Source organism: Symphalangus syndactylus, chromosome 12 (genome assembly GCF_028878055.3).
Source record: "Symphalangus syndactylus isolate Jambi chromosome 12, NHGRI_mSymSyn1-v2.1_pri, whole genome shotgun sequence".
NCBI classification, from domain to species: domain Eukaryota; kingdom Metazoa; phylum Chordata; class Mammalia; order Primates; family Hylobatidae; genus Symphalangus; species Symphalangus syndactylus.
This window is the reverse complement of record NC_072441.2, coordinates 73232206-73255765: the sequence shown is the minus strand read 5'-3', so window position 1 is coordinate 73255765 and position 23560 is coordinate 73232206. Positions and strand designations below refer to the sequence as shown.

The 23560-nt window shown below is 43.3% G+C and overlaps 1 protein-coding gene across 1 annotated transcript in view; it reads left to right on the top strand.

Moving 5' to 3' along the window:
• The first annotated feature begins 8406 nt into the window (after window positions 1–8406).
• Window positions 8407–23560, top strand: part of LOC134734193 (neuroblastoma breakpoint family member 1-like) — a 49391-nt gene continuing 34237 nt past the window's right edge. Inside the window, exons 1-4 of the mRNA XM_063625902.1 lie at window positions 8407–8541; window positions 10660–10927; window positions 16695–16725; window positions 18568–18706. Of these exons, the coding sequence (XP_063481972.1) occupies window positions 18656–18706 (51 nt within the window). The 5' untranslated portion in view covers window positions 8407–8541; window positions 10660–10927; window positions 16695–16725; window positions 18568–18655. The remainder of the gene's footprint in view (window positions 8542–10659; window positions 10928–16694; window positions 16726–18567; window positions 18707–23560) is intronic.

The following is a 23560-nucleotide window of genomic DNA, read 5'->3' as shown; positions in this document are numbered from 1 at the left end:
TGACCACACAGTATACTGGTGTCATTGTTTCACCAGTTGAGTGAACAAGAGACAAGCAACCTTCTATGTAGGTCTCTTTACCCTTCCAGTTTATCACTGTTTCCAACATTTTCTGTTTGTAGAGTTAGAACCACATCGAATGGTGCTATGATTTTTTTTCTGAAACCGTCAAGCATAGTTTAGAAAACACAAGAGGAGAAAGAAGGCCTATTTTGCTCACTGTTTTTTAAAATTTCTTTCTGACATCCCAGGTTTCCTTCTTTAATCATTTCCTTTCTGTCTAGAGAACTCCCTTTAGCCTTTCTTTTAAGGCAGAACTGCTGGTCAGAGATTCCCTTAGCTTTTCTTAATCTGAAACTGTTTTGATCTTCCCCTTAATTCCTGAAAGATGTTTCTGTTGGACAGAGGAGTCTGGGCTGACAACTATTTTCTTTCATGGCTTGAAAAGCACTGCACAACTTCTTTCTGCCTCCATGGTTTCTGATGAGAAATCCATCATCACCGGAATTGTTTTTCCTTTCTAGGTAAGGTGTCACCTTTCTCTGTTGTTTTCCAGATATTTTCCTTGTCTTTCTTTTCCAACATTTTATTTTTTCACGTGTCTTGCCATAGACCTCTTTGGGTTTTATCCTATTTGGGGTTCTCACAGCTTATTGAGCCTGTAGGTTTACATCTTTTGCCAAATCTAGGAAGCTTTCAGCCATTTACTTCTTTGAGTATGTTTTCAGCCTTGTCTTCTTCCTCTTCCCCTTCCAGACACTGATAACAACATGAAAGTGAGAACTTTTGAGGTAGTTTCACAGGTCCCTGAGGTTCTGTTCACTTTCTCCCCCAGTCTATTTTTTCCCTGTTAGGATTCTGTAATTTCTGTTTTTTTCATCTGCAGTATATGGATTTGTTTGCTCCGCACCATCCATTCTGCTGCTGAGCCTATCTGCTGGACTTTTTATTTTAGTTGTTGTATTTTTCACTTCTAATACTTCCATTTGGTTCTCATTTATGTCTTGTATTTATTTGCTGAGTCTTTCTACTTGTCCATTTGTTTCAAGTGTGCTTATAAGTACTCATTAAATCATTTTCATCAGGCTTGCCTGCTTTAAACTCTGTCAGACAATTCCAACACCTCTCTCATCTCATTGCCAGTGTGTATTTGCTGTCTATTTTCATTCAGTATGAGATTTTCCTAGTTCTTGGTATGATGAATGATTTTCAATTGAAACTTGGACTTTTGGGTATTATGTTATCAGAGTTTCAATTTTATTGAAAACTTCTGTTTTAACTACCTTTTTTTGAGTCTATTTCTGCAGGGGAAGCGGAGTGGTGCCATCTCATTGTAGCCAGGTGTGTGTAGAAATCCAGGTTTCTCATCTGACCGACCTCTGTTGACACCCTGAGTGGAGGAGCTGCTAAGGTAGGGGAGGGAGTTCCAGCAGCCCACTCCTCCTCCACTGCTACCTCCCTGGCTGGGTGGGTAGGAGTGCTTCATTACTGCTTTCCACATGGCCTCCAGTGACACCACAGGACAAGGGCGGCCTTGTTACTGCTGGGTGGTGATGAAAGTCCCGACTCTCCACTAGGACTCCTCTGATACCAGCCTGGCAGACAGAGGGAGAGGTGCCTCATGACCATCTAATGAAGTCTAGGCTCCAAATGTAGTTTCTATTGACAGGGAGGTAAACATATTATCACCTGGCAGGGATGATGCTGACAGCCCCAGCTTCCTCCTCTAACATCTGTCATTGAAATTGTTTTTCCCCTCTAGGTAAGATGTCATCTTTCTCTGTTGCTTTTGAGGTATTTTCTCTGTCTTTAGTTTCCAGCATTTTAGTCATTGTGTGTCTCATGATAAATAAAATGCTGGAACCTAAAGAACCCCCGGGCAAGGTGGCGGTTTAGCATATGTCATTACACCTGCGCAAGTATGAAACCCGAAGCCCCTCACTGGGATTTTGCTAGCTTTTATGTTGATGCAGCCACAGCCTTTTTTCCACGGTGCTTGACCTGAGGAAACTGATGATCATATATAAGTGCCTTGTCTTGCTAGACTGCCCCTTTGCTGATCCTTTGCCTAGAGAGAGCAGGATTGTACTGGGGTTTGTTGGACCTGTAGCCGTTGGTGTTTCTGGGTTGCCATCTCCTTTGGCTCTACATCTAGGATGTATGGGGGTGGGGGCATGCAGGAATCCTGGGAACTCATCTCCTGGCTTTCTGTGGGTCTTGAGGAAGCCAGATGGCCTCCTATCTTCTCTTTGCCCTTCAGTCTTCCTATGTTTGTTTTATATACAATGCCCAAGGTTTTTAGATGTAATGAGCAGGAAGAATAGGGCAAAGTTCATCTATTCCACCTTCCCAGCATATGCCTTTGATTTCCTTGTCTTGCCTTATTGATTTGGGTAGGATAGTCATGTGAAATATCAGTGGTGAGCGTGGTTTTCCTTGCTTAGTTCCCAGTCCTAGAGGGAAAGCATGTAGTCTTTCACCATGAGGTAGGATGTTAACTGAATTTTTTTGCAAGTGGTCTTTATTGAGCTGACAAAGTCCTGTATTCCTATGCTTCGGATACTTGTAAAACATTCTCTTTCTTCCCTTCCTTCTATTTTTTCTTATTTTTTTGTTTGTTTTGTTTTTCTGAGATGGAGCCTTGCTCTATCACCCAGGTTGGAGTGCAGTGGCATGATTTCGGTTCACTGCAAATTCTGCCTCCTGGGTCCAGGCAGTTCTCTGCTTCAGCCTCCTAGTAGCTGGGATAACAGGTGCCTGCCACCATGCCCAGCTAATTTTTGTATTTTTAGTAGAGATGGGGTTTCACCATGTTGGCTAGTCTGGTCTCGAACTGTTGACCTCAGGTGATCTGCCCACCTCAGCCTCCCAAAGTTCTGGGATTACAGGCATGAGCCAAAGAGCCCGGCCTCCCTTCCTTATTTCTATCATGAATAGATGTTGAATTTGTCAAATGATTTTTCTTCATTGACTGATAAACTTTTTTGTGGTCTGGTTTTGGAGTTGGGGTAATCATAGCTTTACAGAAATAGTTGAGAGGTGTTCCTTCATCTTCTATTTTCTGGAAGAGATTGTATAGAATTGATGTTAATTCGGCTGGGCGCGGTGGCTCACGCCTGTAATCCCAGCACTTTGGGAGACCGAGGCGGGTGGATCACGAAGTCAGGGGATCGAGACCATCCTGGCTAACACAGTGAAAACCCGTCTCTACTAAAAATACAAAAAATCAGCCGGGCATGGTGGCGGGCACCTGTTGTCCCAGCTACTTGGGAGGCTGAGGCAGGGGGATGATGTGAACCTGGAGGGCGGAGCTTGCAGTGAGCTAAGGTTGCGCCACTGCACTCCAGCCTGGGAGACAGAGCAAGACTGCCCCTCAAAAAAAAAAAAAAAAAAAAAAAGAATTGATGTTAATTTTTCTTCAACCATTTGGTAGAATTCTCCAGTGAAACCATCTGGACCTGAAGCTTTCCTTTCTGGAAATTTTAAAATTAGGAATCCAATTATTTTCATAGTTACAGAGCTACTCAGATGACCTATTTTGCTTTAGGTAAGTTGTGGTAGTTGATAGGATGAATTTGTCCATTTCATCTGGGTTGTCAAATATATGTGTGTACAGAAATTTAAATAACTTTTCCCTTATTATTATCCCTTTGATATCTGCAGTCTGTAATGAGTGTAGTCTCTGTTTCATCCTGATGTTCATAAGTTGTGACTTCTCTTTTTCTTTGTCAAGTTTATTGATCTTTTCAAAGAGACAGCTTTATTTTCACTAGTTTCCCCTTTTTTTTTTGTTTTCAATGCCATTGATTTCTGGTATTATCTTTATTATTTCCTTCCATTTGCTTTAGGTTTTTTTTTTTTTTTTTTTTTTTTTGTAGATTCAGTCTCATTCCCATGGCACAGGCTGGAGTGCAGTGGTGCGATCTCAGCTCACTGCAACCTCCACCTCCTGGGTTCAAACGATTCTCCTTCCTCAGCCTCCAGAATAGCTGGGATTACAGGTGGGTGCTACCACGCCCAGCTAATTTTTTTTGTATTTTTAGTAGAGATCGGGTTTTGCCTTGTTGGCCTGGCTGGTTTTGAACTCCTCACCTCAGGTGATCCACCCACCTTGGCCTCCCAAAGTGCTTGTATTACAGGCGTGAGCCACCGTGCCTGGCCTGCTTTAGGTTTCTTTTACTTGCCTTTTTCTTGTTTCTTGAGGGGGGAGCTTAAGTGTATTCATTTGAGACGTCCCCTCTTTTCTTTTATCCCTTTTTAAAACTTTTGTATATAACTATTATTGTAGGAAGTTAGGCTTGGGCCCGCAAACTATGGAAGGACAGAATATACTAGGCCGCTGCTTTAATAGCTGGTGCCCGCTTGTCGCCCACCCCCACTCCCTCACCTTAGTTGCCTTGTCTGAACCAGAGTTTAGTCTAGAATGAACATTTACTAGCCTGCAAAATAGTTCACTACATCTGTTCTTATCAGCTTGCCTGACTGCCCAGGTCATAAGTCAAATACTTGAAAAGCCCCATAGCTGACCATGATTGCAATGCATTATGGGCTGCAACAAAATACAGGGAGACAACCCCCAAAACAAGAAAAAAACAACCTAAAAGTCCCAACCCAAGATCCAATAGGCGACATCTGGGAATATTGTGACCCCATAGTACTCAGCCTATGAGGAAATGGGGGAGGCACTTCCACACTAGAGGATAAATTGCTTGTTGTAAGCATACTGGGTGTGCCTGCCTACCAGACACCCGATCTTGCAAGACTGTCATTAAAAGTCGCACTTCTGCTGTTTTCTGGGTCTTTGAGTCCATTCTTTAGGTTTGGAGGGGTGAGTTTATTTCTCACAATTATTTCCAGGCAGGCCTTGCACAGTGGGTGGCTCATGCTTGTAATCCCAGCACTTTGGGAGGGTGAGGCTGGTGGATCACCTGAGGTCACGAGTTCGAGACCAGCCTGGCTAACATGGTGAAACCCCGTCTCTACCAAAAATACAAAAATTAGCCTAGCGTGGTGGCGCGGGCCTGTAGTCCCAGCTACTCGGGAGGCTGAGACAGGAGAATCACTTGAACCCAAGAGGCGGAAGTTGCAGTGAGCCGAGATTGCGCCACTGCACACGATAGTGCAAGACTCCGTTTCAAATAATAATAATAATGGCACGACGTAAAGTTATGCAAACATTTGCCTTAGATAAAATTTCAAGTTCTCAAAGTTGTTAGCTGGGTGGACGGCATGGCTTTACTTCCTATTTCTTGGTATTTCCTAATCTTGTTGAAAAAGTTTTTCTTTTTCTCAAAGGCTTATTTCAGTGGAAGCCCATCTGCAAAATCTGTTATTAATTTAAATTAGAAAATAACTACAAGTGCCATTGACATGTTGGTTATTGTTTTTGCGAGTGACCTAAGGCCACCTCTCGGGGGAGCTAGGGGTTACCTTCCCACGTCTGAGCGTCTGCACCGCATGCCCCGGCATGGAAGTCAGACTTGGGGGCGGTGCGGCAGCGCTAGACCCGCAGTACTAAGCGCGGGGTCGCTCCGGCCCACGAGGGGGTGTGTCTTCTGCCCCTTTAACCTGGCAGGGGCGGTTCAAGTGGCCCGGGAAATCAGCGATTTGCAGGGTCAAGGGCTGGTGCTTTGAAAGAGAGGCGGAGGGGAGAGAGGGATTTCCCGGTCTCTGCTGCACTCGGTCCATCCGCTCGGTTACTCCTTTTCTTGGCCCGCACGAACCCGCTGTGCTGCAGAGGCGGCCAGGTACCTTTAAGGCCCCGCTGCGCCTGCACCTGCGCCTTGGGCTCTCCCGACGCGCCAAGCGGGACCCTGAGGAGCCAGCTGGCCGCAGGCTATGGGCTGGGCGGCGGTTGAGACAGCGGCGGTGTTGGGAGGGATAGGTGAGAGTCGCGAGGCTGCCTGATTCTGAGTGAACGCGGTGCTTTTGGGAACGCGGGACGGGCGACTTGTGGCGCCAGGAGCGCGGCGCGGCTGCCGTCTGGATGGGAAGTTACGGTTTACTGCGAAGTCCACCCAGCGTTACCGAGGTGAAGGCGCCGCGCCAGGCCGGGCGGGCGGTGAGTTCGGGGCCGGCGGGTACACAGCTGGGTCGAGCTGCGGCTGTCGCAAGTTTTGTTGCGAGCGGCGGAGGGCGAGGCGGAGTGGGGGGTTGGGGAGGCGTGTGTTCCGGCCCCGCCGGGGCTTAAGTTCCCTGCGCTCGATTCCTCGCTTGCCGCTGCCGCCGGCAGCCCTCGTCTCGGGCGCTGGGGAAGAAACTCGCTGGCGGGTGTTCTATGGCATCCCAGGGGGTGGAGGGACGAACAGCTTCGGGGGCACGTCCTCGTATATCCTGTGGAGGACACTGACCCTGCACCCCACCCTCGAGGCCAGAAATCGGTTTCCTCTGGGGACCTGAGAGGCGAGACCAGTCGCGCCCCTGACTTGCAAAGTTGGGGTCTTTATTGGCCTCCGGGATTCTGCTCCTGGTGGTGTCTCCAGGCTGGCGATGGGCAAGCCACGTGTGCCAGGTCCAGCATGCACATGAGGAGCGTTTGTAGCCATCACTGAATCACCTCATGACTAGTGGGGGAAGCCTCAAATTCACCGCAGGATTTCCGGTAGGTTGGATTGTGGGGGTTGGTGTTTTTACTCCAAAGAGTTGCTGTGATTTCCCTGTGTCTGTCTTTCTGGCTTGTTAGATCATCTCATTTGGCGTCCTTTCTCGGAAGAGTTAACCAAGACGTTTGGCGTGGTTTCCTTGCTTTCCTCCTATCTTTTGCTGCTAGAGCTGCTTTTGAAAAGAAGTCTTTGCTTGCAGTGGTATCTTTTCTTTGGGTTACAGTGTTGTTCATCCTTTCTTTGCCGAAAGAATGAATCCCAGTGCTTCACGAAGTGAAAGAAAAGGTCTGCTGGTAGTGTTTAGTCTTTGTTCTGAGCTGACATGTGTTAGTGGCTTTTTGTTTTTAAATTTTATTAGTAAAATTTCACCAGTGAACCAGAAGCTCTTTTTTTCTATTGTGAAATGTTAGCTTTAAGATTTCTGAGAACTTTGTATCAAAGAAATCTTTGAAAAGTTACTGAAGTATACAGAAGAGGTTCACAATTTTAAATGTGCAGGTGGTCCGGGCGCGGTAGATCACACCTGTAATCCCAGCACTTTGGGGCGCCAAGGTGGGTGGATCCCTTGAGCCCAGGATTTCCAGACCAGCCTGGGCAACGTGCCAAAACCCTATCTCTACTAAAAATACAAAAGTTAGCTGTGTGTGGTGGTGTGTGCCTGTAGTCCCAGCTACCCGGTAGGCTGAGGTGGGAGGATCACCAGAGCCCAGGAGGTTGAGATTGCAGTGAGCCGTGATCATGGCAGTGCACTCCCGCCTGGGTGGCAGAGTGAGACCCTGTCACAAAAAAAAAAAAAAAAAAAAAGTACAGGTAATGAATTTTGACCAAATGAACCACCACAGAACAAGAAATAGAACATTACTAGACTGGGGTATATTTGTAGTAGTGGCATTGTTGGTTTTAGAGGTATATGAATGATAAAACTTCAGTATTACATATTGTTGAACGTTTTCCCAAAGTGGTTGTACCATTTAGCAGGGATATTCTGGTTACCCCACATCCTTGCTGATGCCTGTCAGTTAAAAATTATTTTGCCATTCTAGTAGGGGTGCAGTAATGTATCAGTGTGGTTTCATTTTGCATTTTCCTGGTATTGAGATTGAGTATCTTTTATTGCCATTTATATGTCCTCTTTTGTGAAGTGCCTGTTAAATCTTTTTATCCAGTTTTCATTGATATGCTTGTTTTTCTGTTGATTTGTAATACTTTATCCTGGATATGTGTCCTTTCTAGGATATATATGTATTGCATTTCCCTGGTTTCAATCTGTAGCTTGCCTTTTCACTCTTTTAATGGTGCTTATTCATGAATGGAGATTCTCTAACTTTTTTTTTTTCTTTTTGAGACAAGATCTCACTCTGTTTCCCAGGCTGGAGTGCAGTGGCACAATCCCAGCTCACCGCAACCTTGACCTCCTAAGGCTCAGGTGATCCTCCTGCCTCAGCCCCCAAGTAGCTGGGACCTCCAGGGGAGCACCACCACACTCAGCTCTTTTCTGTATTTTTAGTAGAGATGGGGTTTTGCCACATTGCACAGGCTGGTCTGGAATTCATAGGCTCAGGTGATAGACCTGCCTTGGCCTCCCAAAGTGTTGGGATTACAGGCATGAGCCACTGCACCCAGCCTGAGATTCTTAATTTTAATGAAATTATACTTTATCAATCTTTTCCTTTATGGTTACTGCTTTTTGTGTCCTGCTTAAGAAATCAATGTCTAACCTAGGAGTATGAACACATTTTTCTGTGTTAACCTTATAGCAATTTTATTTTCATTTTTACATTTCTTTTTTTTTTTTCAGACAGGGCCTCACTCTATTGCCCGGGCTAGAGTGCCATGGCAGGATCTCAGCTCACTGCAACCTCCACCTCCTGGCTCAAGCGATCCTCCCACCTCAGCCTCCTGAGTAGCTGCGACTATAGGAGTGTGCCACCATGCCTGGGTAATTTTCAGATTTTTTGTAGAGATGGGGATTCAACATGTTTCCCAGGTTGGTCTGAAACTCTTGGGCTCAAGTAATCTTCCCACTTAAGCCTCCCAGAGTGCTGGGATTACAGGCGTGAGCCACCCCACCCGGCTATGATTCACTTTTTACTACATGGATGTGTCTGCTTGATCCAGCACCATTTATTGAAAAGACTATCCTTTTCCTTCTGCACCATTTGGCACTTCTTTTTCCAACGTTTTGGCACCGTGCAGTCATTTTTTCCAACGTTTTGGCACCATACAGTCATCCGATTTATGAAATTAGTGTGGGTCTGTTTCTGTTTCTGGACCAACCTGGGCAACATAGTGAGATCCTGTCTCTACAAAAAATAAAAATAATAAATAAATGAGTAAAATTTAAAAAATAAGTGTGTAGAGCAGATGGAGTCATACGTGATAACTTATAAATGATTGTCAGTTTCTTGGCCACATATGGGTGTTGGTAATTCAGATGTGTTGGGTATTCAGGCAAAATGTATTAAGTGAATTATGTGGTGTTCACAGTGATTGCTAGATGTTCATTGTGACTTGAATTAGATGTTATTTGAGCCTCACAGAGCTACAGTTTTGACTCTTATTTATTTATCTTATTACAATTTTTACAATCTTCCTGTCAAGGCAGTAACTCTTTTCTACTTAATTATTCTTAGGTATACGTAATTACCGGGAACACTTTATGCATCGTACCTAAATAAGTGTTAAGCCATTTAAAGGGCTGACATGATGTGATGTAAACAATAGTATTCTACATAATAGTTTTAGGACTACATCGAATAATTTTTTTTTTCTTGAAACAGTTTCTCGCTCTGTTGCCCAGGCTGGAGTGGAGTGGTATGATCATGGGTCTCTGCAGCCTTGACCTCTCAGGTTCAAGCAGTCTGCCCACCTCAGCCTCCTTAGTAGCTGGGTCTACAGGCATGTATCACTATGCCCGGCTAATTTTCTATTTTTTATAGACAGGGTTTTCCTGTAGTGCCCAGACTGGTTTCAAACTCCTGGGCTCAAACAATCCTCCCACCTTGGCACCCCAGAGTGTCGGAATTACAGGCATGAGCCATCACCCCTGGCCATTTTAGTTTTAATAATTTTTATATTTTTCTAATTTAAAAGATTTACTAAAATCTCTTACAGCTATTATTTATGAATATAGTATTCATTGTTGTTATTATGATTATTTTGTATGTGTTTAATCTCATTTTCAATATAAGCTCCTGGAAATTTGAGATTTTGTCTCTTTTATTCACCGCTGTATTCTCAGTACTTGACCTTGCCTGGCATGAAACAGATATCGAATAAATATTTGTTAAATGAATGAATGAATGAACATACTAATACCATATTCAACAATCTCCAAGTGTCACAGTTTTCACCATCTAACAAATAAAATAGCTTGTATAGAGCAGAGTCACAGTCAACCTGCCATAAAAGGAAATGTCAATGAAAAATAAACCTTTGTATGTGTAGCTGCTAAGATTTTGGGGCTTTTGTTACTGTAGCATAACCTAGCAAAAGCTCAGCGAGACAGCCTATAGAATATACGTGTACAGATAGACTAGATAGACCAGTAGATGCGATTCCAAAGAAGCATTAACTACACCCACACACTCTTAATTCCCTAACAGGAAGAATCAAATTCTTGTTCAATAAGATCTGCCTCAAATATTCCTTACTTTGTGAAAACTTCCCTGGCTACTCAAGTATTTAGTCAGGACTCTATTTTTTTCCCCCGAGGCTGGAGTTCAGTGGTGCCATCATATCTCACTAATCTCTAATTCAAGGCTCAAGGAATCCTCCCGCCTCAGCCTTCCGAGTAGCTGAGACTACAAGTGTGCGCCACCATGCTCGGCTAATTTTTCATTTTTTATTTTCAGAGATAGGGTCTTACTATGTTGCTGAGGCTGGTGAGGACTGTTGGTTACATATGACAGGAACCCAAACAATTCTAGTTCCCCACCACCTTTCAACCTGCTCCTCCCTGGGTCTTCCCAGTTTCCATAAATGGCAGCTCCATCCTTCAAGTTGCCGAAGCCCCAAATCTCAATGTTAACCTTGATTTCTCTCTTTTATCTCATAGGCAATCTGAGAGCAAATCCTGTTTAGATGCAGGCGAAGGTTCCTGGTGACCCAGGCTCTCACCTTACCGTGCCTTACCGTCCTCCTGAGGGTGTCTGGAGCTTCAGTGCTGTGTGCTCTTGGCCTCCACGCTGGGGGTGCCACCGACTCCCACTGTCCAGGGCTTCCAGTGGACTCTCCGAGGCACTGATGTAGAAACTTCCCCATTCGGTGCACCAAGAGCAGCCTCACATGGTGTGGGCCGAATGAAGAGCTGTCAGATCCCACAGGTAAAAACCCTGAGGCATTGCCAGCTCGATGGAGTCAGAGAGTCCTTTTTCTATTATGACTCAGATGTGAAGGGAAGATGCCAAGGGCCCTAAACATCGCAGGGCCTTGCCTGGCATGAAACAGATATTGAATTAATATTTGTTAAATGAATGAACAAATATTCACAGCGTGTGCCGCCCTCAACCTGCAGTGCTGTGGTCAGGTGGAAGTGATTTTACTTTAGGAGAGGACAGTGTTCTCTCCAGGACTTTGCCTTAGTAGCTAGATCTGCATCCCTCTCCTCGCTCTTCCCCTCTTACCCCCCATTCTCTGCCCCCATTTCTGTCTCTGTTTCCACCCTGCCGTCCCCTTTCACCTGCTTTCTCCTCTTCAGCTTTCATGGCTCACCCCCTCCCTGTCCACCCACATCCCCCAGGCTAAGGCCCCTGCACTGTCCTGGGTGGGGAGATGTGTGTGGTTTTAGGCAGTGCCCTCTAGATGTGTCCAGGATGGGGAAACATGGCTCAGTTGCCAGTATAATGGGTTAAAAGAGAGGCCACTTTTGAAGGCCGTTCCCATCTCCCATTCCAGAATCCTATAGGACTTAGAATTTATGGGCCACAGTGGAATTCTTGGTTCCCCAGGACCTTGTGGTGGACGCCTTCTTTCACTGAGCATTCATGGGGTGACTATTAGGTACCAGGCCCTGCTCTGGGCTAGAGGCCCCATAATGAGTAAATCTCAGGTCACTACCCCACGGAACCCACCACTGCAGGCATTGAGAGGGGGAGAAGGAAAGGGGCATGGCCTGTTTGTGTTCTCACGTGGCCGCCCACCAGGTCCTGGGGGAGTGGGAGCCAGTGCAAGGAGAGAAGTCCAGTGAGAATGGCAAATGGACGATATCAGACCCAGGGGCGGAGGCCCCCACCTGCAGCCAGGCAGCTTCTGGAGTGGACAAGGAGCAGCAGGGAAGGTGTTGGCCTGGTGTTCTGGGGTCCACTGTCTCATCTCATTCTTGTGGGCACCAGAACTTATCCAAAGACAAGACTCAGTGTCTCTGGCAACAGTGGGCCAGAGACAGAATGTGTTTCAGAGGAGGAAGAAGGGGTTGTACCCCATGGAAACAGTATATAGTTTTACAGTAGCGCGTCTCTCTCTAATAACTATTTAGCGTGCTCCTGTTAATGGAAAATACTGGTGGTGTAAGTTCCCCTGGATGTTCTCATCTTCATGTAAATTTGTTCATTTCCTTCCTTCTTTCCTTCCTTCCTTCCTTCTTTCCTTCCTTCCTTCCTTCCTTCCTTCCTTCCTTCCTTCCTTCCTTCCCTACTTCCCTCCCACTCTCTTTCTCTCTCTATTCTTTCCCTCCCTCCTTCCCTTCTGCTTTTCCTCCCTTCCTTTCTACCTCCCTTCCTGCCTTCCTCCCTCCCTCCCTGTCTTCCCCCCTCCCTCCCTCCCTTCCTTCCTCCCTCCCTCCCTCCCTCCCTTCCTTCCTCCCTCCCTCCCTTCCTTCCTCCCTCCCTCCTTCCCTCTCTCCATTCTTTCCTTTCTTCCTTTCTTTTCTTTTTCTTTCTCTCTCTCTCATGCTCTCTCTTTTTCTTTCCTTTTCGTTCTACTTTTTTGAATAGACCACACTGCACTGAAATCTACATTATTTACCAAAATCTCTGGAGCTGCTTCTGTCTTGCGGGTCCTGTAGCCCTTAGCTCCTCCCAGCCTCCTCCTCCTCTGATTTTTGGGTGCCACTGGGGCAGCTGCTGAGTCTCACTGGTTCCTAGTCTTCACCAAGTTCTGCCACCCAGATGGTTTGTACCTGTCCTTACCAGAAGCCTGCTCTTCTAGATGACTGAGGCTGCTTCTACCTAACTGATCTGCTATCTGTGTTCTGGGGGCACCCCAGGGTTACAGGTAAATGGCACAGGCATTGAAATCTCCAACTGCTCTGACTCCAGGTTGGTGCACTTCAATGCCAAGTACTAACCAAACAATAACAGGATGCCACCGAAACCTTGGTATGGGGCTGCTGCATCCTAATTAAAACAAAGTAATAGACATTATTTTTTAGAACAGTTCTAGGTTTACAGAAAAATGGAGTGGATAGTACAGAGAGTTCTCCTAGACTCCCCTGTCCTCCAGCACACAATTTCCCCTATTAGTATGTTGTATTAGTGTGCTCCATTCATTACAATTGATGAACCACTATTGATGCATCATTATCAACTAAAGTCCACAGTTTACATTAGAGTTCATTCTTTGAGTTTCACAGATTATGGGTTTTGGCAATTACGTAATGTCCTAAATCTCCAATAAAGCATCATGCAAAATAGTTTCACTGCTGAAAATTCCCTGTGCTTCACCATTTCGTGCCTCCTCGTCTCTTCCACCCCTGACAACCACTCATCATTTTACTACTTCTATCTTTTTGACTTTCCAAGAATGTCCTAGGGTTGGAATTGTACAGTATGTAGGTTTCCAGACTGGCTTCTTTCTAGCATTATGTACGTTAAGTTCCTCCACGTCTTTTCATGACTTGATAGCTTGTTTTGTAAAATCACTGAATCAGATTTCATTGTATGGCCACAACACAGTTTGTTTATTCATTCACTTGGTAAAAGACATCTTGGGTACTTCCAAGTTTTGACAATTATGATAAAATTGCTGTAAGTACTTATGTGCAGGATTTTGAATGAACTTAAGTTTTCCAAAGTGACTGTACACTTTTGATTTCCACTAGCTGTGGAGAGTTCTGGTTGTTCCTCATCTTTGACAGCATTTGGTGTGTTCACCTTTTTACGTTTTAGCCATTCTGATAGGTTTACAGTGAGATCTCGTTGTTTTAATGTGCAATTCCCTCACACCAAATGATTTTGAGCATCTTTTTCATATGCTTATTTGCCATCTGTATATCTTATTAATGAGGTGATCAGATCTTTCACCTATTTTTTTTTTGCTTTGTGTTGTTTAGTTCTCAGAATTCTTCATATATTTTGGACAGCAGTTTTTCCATCAGATTATTTTGTAAATATTTTCTGCCAGTCTGTGGCTTGCTTTTTGCATTCTCTTAACAGTGTCTTTCACAGAGCAGAAGTTTTTAATTTTAATGAGGCTCAACTTAATTTTTTTTCATTAGTAGATTGTGCTTTTGGTTTTGTATCTAAGAAGCCATCATTGAACCCAAGATCCCCGAGATTTTCTCCTGTGTTATCTCCTAGATTCTTATGGTTTTGCACCTTACATTTACGTGTAAGATTTATTTTATAAAGGGTGTAACATGCATACCTGGATTTATTTATTTTTTTGCATGTGGTTGTCCAGCTGTTCTAGCACCACTAGTTGGAAAGGCTATCTTTGCTGTTTTAAATTGTCTCTAAACCTCCATGGAAGATCAGTGGACTGTATGTAGGCCTGCTTCTGGGCTCTGTATTCTTTTCCATGCATCTGTTTGTGTGTGCTTTCTTTTCACCAACTTCACACTATTTGGGTTACTGTAGCTTAATGTAAGTCCTGAAGTTGGTAGTGCCAAACATCAGGGTTTTTTTCTGAACTTCATCATGAGAACCTGGTTGAGATCATTGTAGTAAAACTTGGAAATGTGTGAGATTCCCCCTTAGTCTGGTCTTCAAGGAGTTTTTAATGCTCTAGCCAGGCTACCCTCAGCTTCTAGTAATCGGTCAATACCATTTAAGTGCTCCTCCCACTTGCTGTCCCCAGTAGCTTCTCTTCCCTATGAGCTGTGACTCCTTGTGTGTTAGCCTGTGTTTCTCATTTTTAGAGTGGCAATTTTCCCTGTGACCTCAATTCTCTGGTCCACCCTAGAAGGGTTGACTTTCAGTTTGTTCAGCTTTTTTCTAGCTGTGAGGACAAGTGGTGACTGCCTAGCTCTTTCCATGTTGAAATAGAAACCCAAAAGTTTGTTTAAAGAATTACTTTTTATAAAAGTCACCCACTGTCAGTGTACAACTCAGTGATGTAAGTTGATTTATCAAATTGTGTAGCCATCAGCAGAGTTCTGCTTCAGCACATTTTGTCACTTCCCAAATTCCCTTGAACCTCTTTGTAGTCATTTCCTAATCCCTGGTCCCCATGACTGGGTCTGAATAGAATAAATATTTGGAAAGCAGACTTCATTTTATTTACATTTTCCTGTGTTTGGGACTTTATATAGTGGACTATTGTGTTCGTTTTGTGGCAAGTAGAGAAGAGATTGCATTCTAGGGATGGTTTTTGGGGGAACATAATAGTCCTGTTTATGGCTCTCCTTGAATTGGTTCATCTGTGCTGGTGACTGGCATTTGTTACCAAACCTTGTCTGGTGAGCACAAGAAAGGGAATTTTTAAAAATCTGCTATTAAAATCGAGTGATACATTTTCACATAATAATATGTGGAGTTAAGTAGTGAACCGTCTTTATTTTATTTTATCTTATTTTTTTTGAGATGGAGTTATTTCTCTTTTCCTCAGGCTCGAATGCAGTGGTGCCATCTCAGCTTACTGCAATCTCCACCTCCTGGGTTCAAGTGATTCTCCTGCCTCAGCCTCCTGAATAGCTGGGATTACAGGCGCCTGCCACCACACCCGGCTAATTTTCGTATTTTTAGTAGAGACAGGGTTTCTCCATGTTGGCCAGGTTGGTCTCTCACTCTTGACCTCAAATAATCCACCTGCCTTGGCCTCTCATCTCAAAGTGCTAGGATTACAGACATGAGCCACAGCCTGACCTGAACTGTGGGGAAAAGAAAGAGATCAGATTGTTACTGTGTCTGTGTAGAAAGAAGTAGACATAAGAGACTCCATTTTGGTCTGTACTAAGAAAAATTCTTCTGCCTTGAGATGCTGTTAATCTGTAACCCTACCCCCAACCCTGTGCTCCCTAAGACATGTGCTGTGTCTACTCAGGGTTAAATGGATTAAGGGCTGTGCAGGGTATGCTTTGTTAAACAAATGCTTGAAGGCAGCATGCTTGTTAGGAGTCATCACCACCCCCTAATCTCAAGTACCCAGAGACACAATACACTGGGGAAGGTAGCAGCGACTTCTGCCTAGGAAAGCCAGGTATTGTCCAAGGTTTCTCCCCATGTGGTAGTCTGAAATATGGCCTCGTGGGAAGGGAAAGACCTGACTGTCCCCCAGCCCGACACCCTTAAAGGGTCTGTGCTGAGGACGATTAGTAAAAGAGGAAGGAACGCCTCTTTGCAGTTGAGATAAGAGGAAGTCATCTGTCTCCTGCTCGTCCCTGGGCAGTGGAATGTCTCGGTGTAAAGCCCGAGTGTATATTCTGTCTACTGAGATAGGAGAAAACCGCCTTAGGACTGGAGGTGGGACATGCTGGCAGCAATACTGCTCTTGAAGGCATTGAGATGTTTATGTATATGCACATCAAAAGCAGAGCACTTTTTTCTTTACCTTGTTTATGATGCAGAGACATTTGTTCACGTGTTTACCTGCTGATCTTCTCTCCACTATTATCCTATTGTCCTGCCACATCCCCCTATCCAGGAAATGCCCAATAATGATCAATAAATACTAAGGGAACTCAGAGGCCATTGCCAGTGTTGGTCCTCCGTATGCTGAACGCCGGTCCCCTGGGCCCATTTTTCTTTCTCTATAATTTGTCTTTGTGTCTCTTTCTTTTCCAAGTCTCTCATTCCACCTAACGAGAAACGCCCACAGGTGTGGAGGGTCAACCCATCCCTTCACTGAACCATTTTTATTCTTTCAGAAATGTGATTGATAACAGCAAAGCCACACTCCTCACGTGCCTGAAATACCCCTTATTGTCTTCTTCAGGTGTCAAGGGCTCTGGAACAGCCACATAAAGGTGAGGGTAATATTTTTACTGTAGTTCTTTCATTGATTGATTGATTGATTTTTTTCTCTTAGAGGGGTTAGCATATATGTATCTGAAATTGAAATTCAAGAAGAGAGACAGGCACCTGTACTAGTTTTCTCTTGCTGCCTATTATCACATTACCACAAACCAGTGGTTTGAAACCACAGAAGTCTGGAATGAAGTGGCTGGTTCTCTGGTCAGAGTCATGTGAGGCTAAAATCCAGGAATGGGCTGGCTGTGTTTTTTTCCTAGAGCTCAAGCTATTTTTCCAGGTTCACTACAGACATTAAAAGACTTCCTATTCTTGTTTGTGGGGGACTGAGGGCCCTTTTTCTGTGCTGGCTGTCAGCGGGGAGACACTCTGACTCCAGAGGCCACCTGCTTTCCTCCTTACTTGTCTGTTCCATCTTTCAACCAATAACAACTCATGGAGTCCTTCTCAAGCTCCCACCTTCTCTGACTTCATCTTCTCCAACCAGCCACACAAAGCTCTGTCATGTATGGAGTGATGTGATTAGATCCAGTTCATGCGGTCACCTCACCATCTTAAAGTCATATAACTGGCATATAACATAATCACAGGAATGGTGTCTCATCACCTTAACAGGCTTTAGAGACAAGGGTGTGGCACGTTTGGGGACCATTTCAGAAATTCCGTCTACCACAGTAGGACACTCACATTCTCCCATCTACAAAATGCATTCACCCTCTCCCCTAAGGTTTCCAAATTTCATGTCATTAAAGCATTAGTTCAACATGAAAAATGTCATGTAGACCACATCAGATCAAAAGTTTAAAATCCCATCTAAAACATCCACACCAGGTGTGAATGAGGCTTCTGAGGGTGTCCATTAAGTATAGACCCTTGACATAATTCCCTTACCTCCATCGACCTGTGAAACTGAACAAACAATTTATCTGCCCCTAATGTGAAATGATGGGACAGACATAGAATAACAACTACAGTGATTCTAGTTCAAAATGAGGCAACATGGAGGGGATAAAGAAGTCACTAACCCGAAATAGTTTGGAAATGGAGCTGGGCAAAATCCAGCAGGAGTTTCTTAGGATCCACAGCCTGGGACTGACCCTGTGTCCTGTGGGTCTTTGCCTCTGGGCTCTCTGCTCTGCATTTCTTGAAACCATTATTATTTGTCATTTTTCTCACGCTCTTTTGCGTATGGCTCCTACTGCACTCAAAATGTTTTTGAGATTCATCCATGTTGTTTTGTGTGTCAACAGTTTGTTCCTTTAGCCATTCCATGGAATGAATGTATCACAGTTTATTGATCCATTCTTGTATTGACAGATACTTGAATGTTTCCAGTTTTTCCTATTATGAATAAAACTGCTATGAACATTCTTGTATAAATCATTTTCTGGACATGTTTTAATTTCTCTTGGATAAATGTTTAGGAATTACTGAGTCATAGACTACGTAGTTGTTTAGTTCTGTAAGAATATGCCAGACATTTTTTCCCAAAGTGTTTATGCTATTGTACATTCCAACCATTAATATATGAAGGTGAGAAAGCTTTTGCTACTTCCAAAGAGGCCTCTGTATATCCATGTGATTTTTTCTAACTGGAGATAGGCTGATGACTTCAGGGACATGAGCATGGGCTACCCGTCATCACCACCACCATGAAGTTGGGATTCAGGAAGGAGGTTAATATAAAGAATCCTGTGACCAGTATGAGCTTCTGTCAAGCCACACAGGGCACTCAAGTGAACAAGACATGGGGGCCCTGGGGTCATAGTAAGAAAGAGTCTCTTTGGTAAAACCTTTTCCTTTGGGAGGTAAATAAATTATTTGTTCCTTCTTGGTAGCCTTTGAAGATAAGGATGGTCAAACAAAATAATATACCTGGAGAAACTCAGATCTTGCTAAGATTTACTGGTTGGGAATCCAAAGTTAATGCCAAGAAGCAGCTGCCAGTTGGGATCAAATGTGAGCCTGTGGATCAAGGTGCGTACTCGAACACAGAGAGCTTTTTGAAAGATGCTACCAGTAGTTTTTCCAGGGCAGAGATGGGTCCTTTATTTTTCTCTCTAATCTAGCCCATATGCTTAGCTGAGAAGTTTCCTTCATATCACTTTAAATGATGATGTCCCTTGTTCAACAATTTTCTAAACATTCTTTAGATAAGAATTTTATGGGCATTCTTTATTGAATTAGGCTTAAATTTAATGCATCGTAAGGTCTTATTGCAAAATATTGCCTTGTTTCCTTTTTAAGATGATACAATTTATAATATGCAAGTTTGCTGTCTGTCCCCTCCCTTTATGTACATAGAAAATGAGCAAACATGTGGCCATGAAACAGATGGTCATAGAATTGGTTCAGTGGTTGTGAGTGCAGCAACCCAAGAGTGTCTTGTCTGAAATACCACCAGGAATGACTGGACACAGTAGACAAAGGTTTTTCAACTGGACGCCTTAGGATACATGCTTCCAAAAACAAAGTAGCCAAAAAGAAACCAGAATCACAGAATATCAGGGCCAGAGGAACATTTGGAGGTAATTCAGTACCTCCTCCTTTTCAACCTACAGGGGAGATAGTGGAACAGAAGCAGGGATGGGTCTGCCTTCTGTGCCCACAATTCATTGGAGATTGTTGTGGTGAAGAATTTCTTTTGTAATGAAGGAGAAATACACCCCCGTCAGCTTAAATTCAGGCAGGTTTGTTGAAAAGATGAAGAAGCATCTTGCAGAAGCAAAGCGTGGCTGAGGCTTGTGGGCTCTGTCTGGACAAATGAGCAGCTGACAGTGGCTGATGCTGCCCCTGACTCTGGGGCCATGTGGTCTGTGGTTCCCTGTGAGCATCTCTTCTATTCTCTTGCATCTTGACAGTCTCTGTATACTCTTCAACACATAATTGAGCGAGGCTGTACCAGCCCCAATGCCACATAGCACTTTATGTCAAATTAGAAAGGCGCGAAATAAACTGGCCCGTTATAATACAGCTGTTGGAACAACAGTTGAAAATAACAATATCTTGACTCCTGGTTGAGTGCTTTATGCTGAGCTTTCTTTTCTGAATACGAGCACAGACTTGGGGATATTAGTGTCACCTAGTGTTATTAGCTAGTATTCTCCTTTTGTTTCCCCATAACATCCCCTCCTCCTTCCCACAGATCCACTCTCCACTCATTTCCATCCTGTCTTATGCCACTTGGGGCTTGTCTCTTCTAGAATGCATCCCTGGCTCCCCTGTGTGCACACTTCTAGTTAGGTTTAGCAATGGGGGCACCTGATGGAGCCTGGAAGTGAGAGGAAGGTGAGGTCAGTATTTCTTCCCTCTCATTCCCTGTTCTGGCACTGAGTATCTGGCAATAGCTGCATCTGTCTATTACTTCAGTGGCCACTCTTCCACAGCCCCAATTCTCAGTGGGTCCCATAGCATTATTTACCTTTGTTCTTTTGGCTCCCACCAAAGAAGACCCAGAGGCATTCTCCTCACCAAGGCGTTAAGAAATGTATGGGTGAGGGGAACAGTGGCATGCGTGTAAAGGTCCTGTGGCGCCTCTCCTCTGCAGGCTGGAGGTCATGGCGGGAGATGCTGCATGGATTTGCCCTCCCTGCTGTCAGAACAACAGGGTTCTGGAAGAGTAGAGGACAGGCTGTGGGACTTGGCCATCTAGAGACAAGGCGGGAGGGATTTCCTTGAGAGGCAGGGACATGTGGTGAGCTGTCTGGGAATGTAATGGATGGGAAATCTACTGAGAAGTCAACTTATGTAATAATTAGAAAAGCTCTAGTTCTGAGGACAGAGACCTGATGGAGTCACCATAGTGGGAATTTATGACCTGGCATCCAGTTCAGATACCTGGAGCTTCTTGACTGAGGGGAGATTGGATCCCTTGGGGAAGAGTGAAGCCTTCAATGCTGCCACAAGTGTGATCCGCCTACCTCAGCCTCCCAAAGTGCTGGGATTACAGGCGTGAGCCACCACGCCCGGCCTCTTTTTTATATTTAAAAAATATCATTTTATATATTATCAGGGCAAAAGAGAAAAACCGTATGATTACCTTGTCACACACAGTAAAAGCATTTGGCAAAATTGAAAACTTTTTTCATGATTTATAAAAAAAAAAACCCAGAAAACGTTCAGCATGATAAGAACAGAAGGCAACACTTCCAACCCCTTAAGGGCAGATTTGAAAAACCCACAGGTAACATTATATTAAATGGCATAAGATTGAATGCTTTTCTATTAAATCAGAGAAAAAAGTAGAATACCTGTTGTTACTCTTTTAATTCAGCATTATACTAGAGCTCTAAATCAATGCAATAAAGTAAAAATAAATAAAGTATTGAAAAGATTGAAAAGAAAGAATTGAAGCTGTCTTTATTCACAGATAATGACTGTGTATGGTAACAATCCTAGAAATCTACAAAAATCTACCAGAACTAATCAGTGAGTGGTAGTGTTGCAGAATGTAAGCTCTCAACATAAGTGGTCTTTTGTATTTCTGTATATTAGCAGTGAGCAAATAAGAATATAATTTCATTTAAAGTAACATCTAAATACATGTTGTGCTTATAAATAAATTCAACAGACTGGGCACCATGGCTCACACCTGTAATCTCAGCACTTTGGGGGGCCGAGGTGGGCAGATCATGAAGTCAGGAGATTGAGACCATCATGCCTAACACATTGAAACCCCATCTCTACTAAAAATACAAAAAAATTAGCTGGGTGTGGTGGCATGTGCCTGTAGTCCCAGGTACGTGGGAGGCTGAGGCAGGATGATCACTTGAACCTGGGAGGCAGAGGTTACAGTGAGCCGAGATCGCATCACTGCACTCCAGCCTGGGCCACAGAGCAAGACTCTGTCTCAAAAAAAAAAAAAAAAAAGGAAAGTCAACAAAATTTATGTAAGGCCAGTACACCAAAAACTACAAAAAATTGCTTTGAGAAATTATGAAAGAACTAAATTAGTGGGGAGATAGACCTTGTCATGGATCAGAAGAGTTGTTATGTTTAAAAAGTCAGTTCTTCGTAAATTGATCTCCAGATCCAATGCAATTCTAATAAAAATTCCAACCGGCATTTTGGTAGAAATTTACAAGCTGATTCTACCATTTATATGGTAATGTCAATGACCAAGAATAATCAAAGAGCAATATTATAAAAGAATAATGGTGAATGAATTCTCTACCTATTTCCAGAATCACTCTACAGCTATGAAAATCAAGATCATGTGTTTTGTTGGAAAAAAAAGAGAATATATATCAGTGGAAGAGCAGACAGAATCCAGAAATAGATACTCACATATATGTCTAATGATTCTTAGGACATATATATATGTATACACACCCATACACACACACAAAAAAACACATACATGTATGTGTGTGTGTATATATGTGTGTATATATATATATTCACCATTTTGAAGATTGTCATCTCCAAATAGGGAACACACATACATATATATATAAATATATAAATATATATAAATATATATATAAATATATAAATATAAAAAATATATAAATATATATAAAAGTATATATATATAAATATATATATATTGCAGTCTGATAAGATAAACAGCACAATGAAACAATTTCTCAAAAGACTTGAATAGATACTTCAGAAAAGAAGATACATGAATTGTCAATTAGCATAGGAAAAGATGCTCCACTGTTTGGTCATCAGGGAGATCAATCAGTGCAACAATGAGATACCAGTACATATCTATGAGAATGGCTAAAATTAAAAAGGCTGGAAATAGCACATGTTGGTGAGGATATAAAGCACTTGGAAGTCTTGTAGGAATGAAAAATGGTACGACTGCTTTGAAAATCTAACAGTTTATTAAAGGTTAAACATACACAAATCAGATAGACAGTCATTCTATTCCTAGGGATTTACAGACTGTGCATAATAATCTGTATGTGTGTTTCCAGACCAAACTGAGGGGCGGGCTGCTATTTCTTGTGGCTCAGTAACGAGACGCAGATGAACTCGGGAGGAAGAGAGTTTTTACTTCTGCAACTGGTTACAGGGAAATGGCCTGGAAATTATCACCAGACCAACTCAAAATTACAAAGTTTTCCTGAGCTTATGTACCTTCTAAGCTGTATGTGTACGTGGAAGTGTGCATTCATCTAAATACATAAGTGATTAACTTCTTTTAATCTATAACTAAGTCTGAGTCCTGAAGACCTTCCTCTGGAACCTCAATAAATTCACTTACTCTAAAGGGGTCTAGGTGCTGGGGGTCCTTATCTTGTCTCCTGCTAAATCACAGAGGTTTGGGGAGTTCCTTCAGACCTGCAATAAACTTGTTTGTGGAGGCCTGGGGAGTTTCTTCAGACCCCCAATAAAACTTGTTTAATACTAAATTAATCCTGTTAAGAATGCCTTCATTATTTCATCATGCTTTGAGGCCCAGGAAAAGCCTAGACAAAACTCTTGGTGGGCTTTTGTTACATTCCAGCCTTTGTATAAGGGCACTGCCTTCTTTTTTTTTTTTTTTTCTCTTAATATTTAACTGAGCCACTCAGTCGGTACTGAAACAGTTGTTAGGGAGGCCTGTGTTAGTGAGACCTGGCCTGCCACGTATGGATGCTCATGATAGTTTCTTCATAATAGCCCAAACGCGGAATGATAGAAATGATAGAAAAGTACAAACATACATGGTATAGCCACATGAAGGAATACTAGTCAGCAATTACAAGGCATTACCGATGGATTTTAAAATTACGTTGATGCATGAAAGAAGGCAGACACAAAAGAACACAGGTTGATCATTTCATTTATAGAAAATGGTTAAAAATGCAAACGGACCTGAAGTGACAGCGGCTCCTT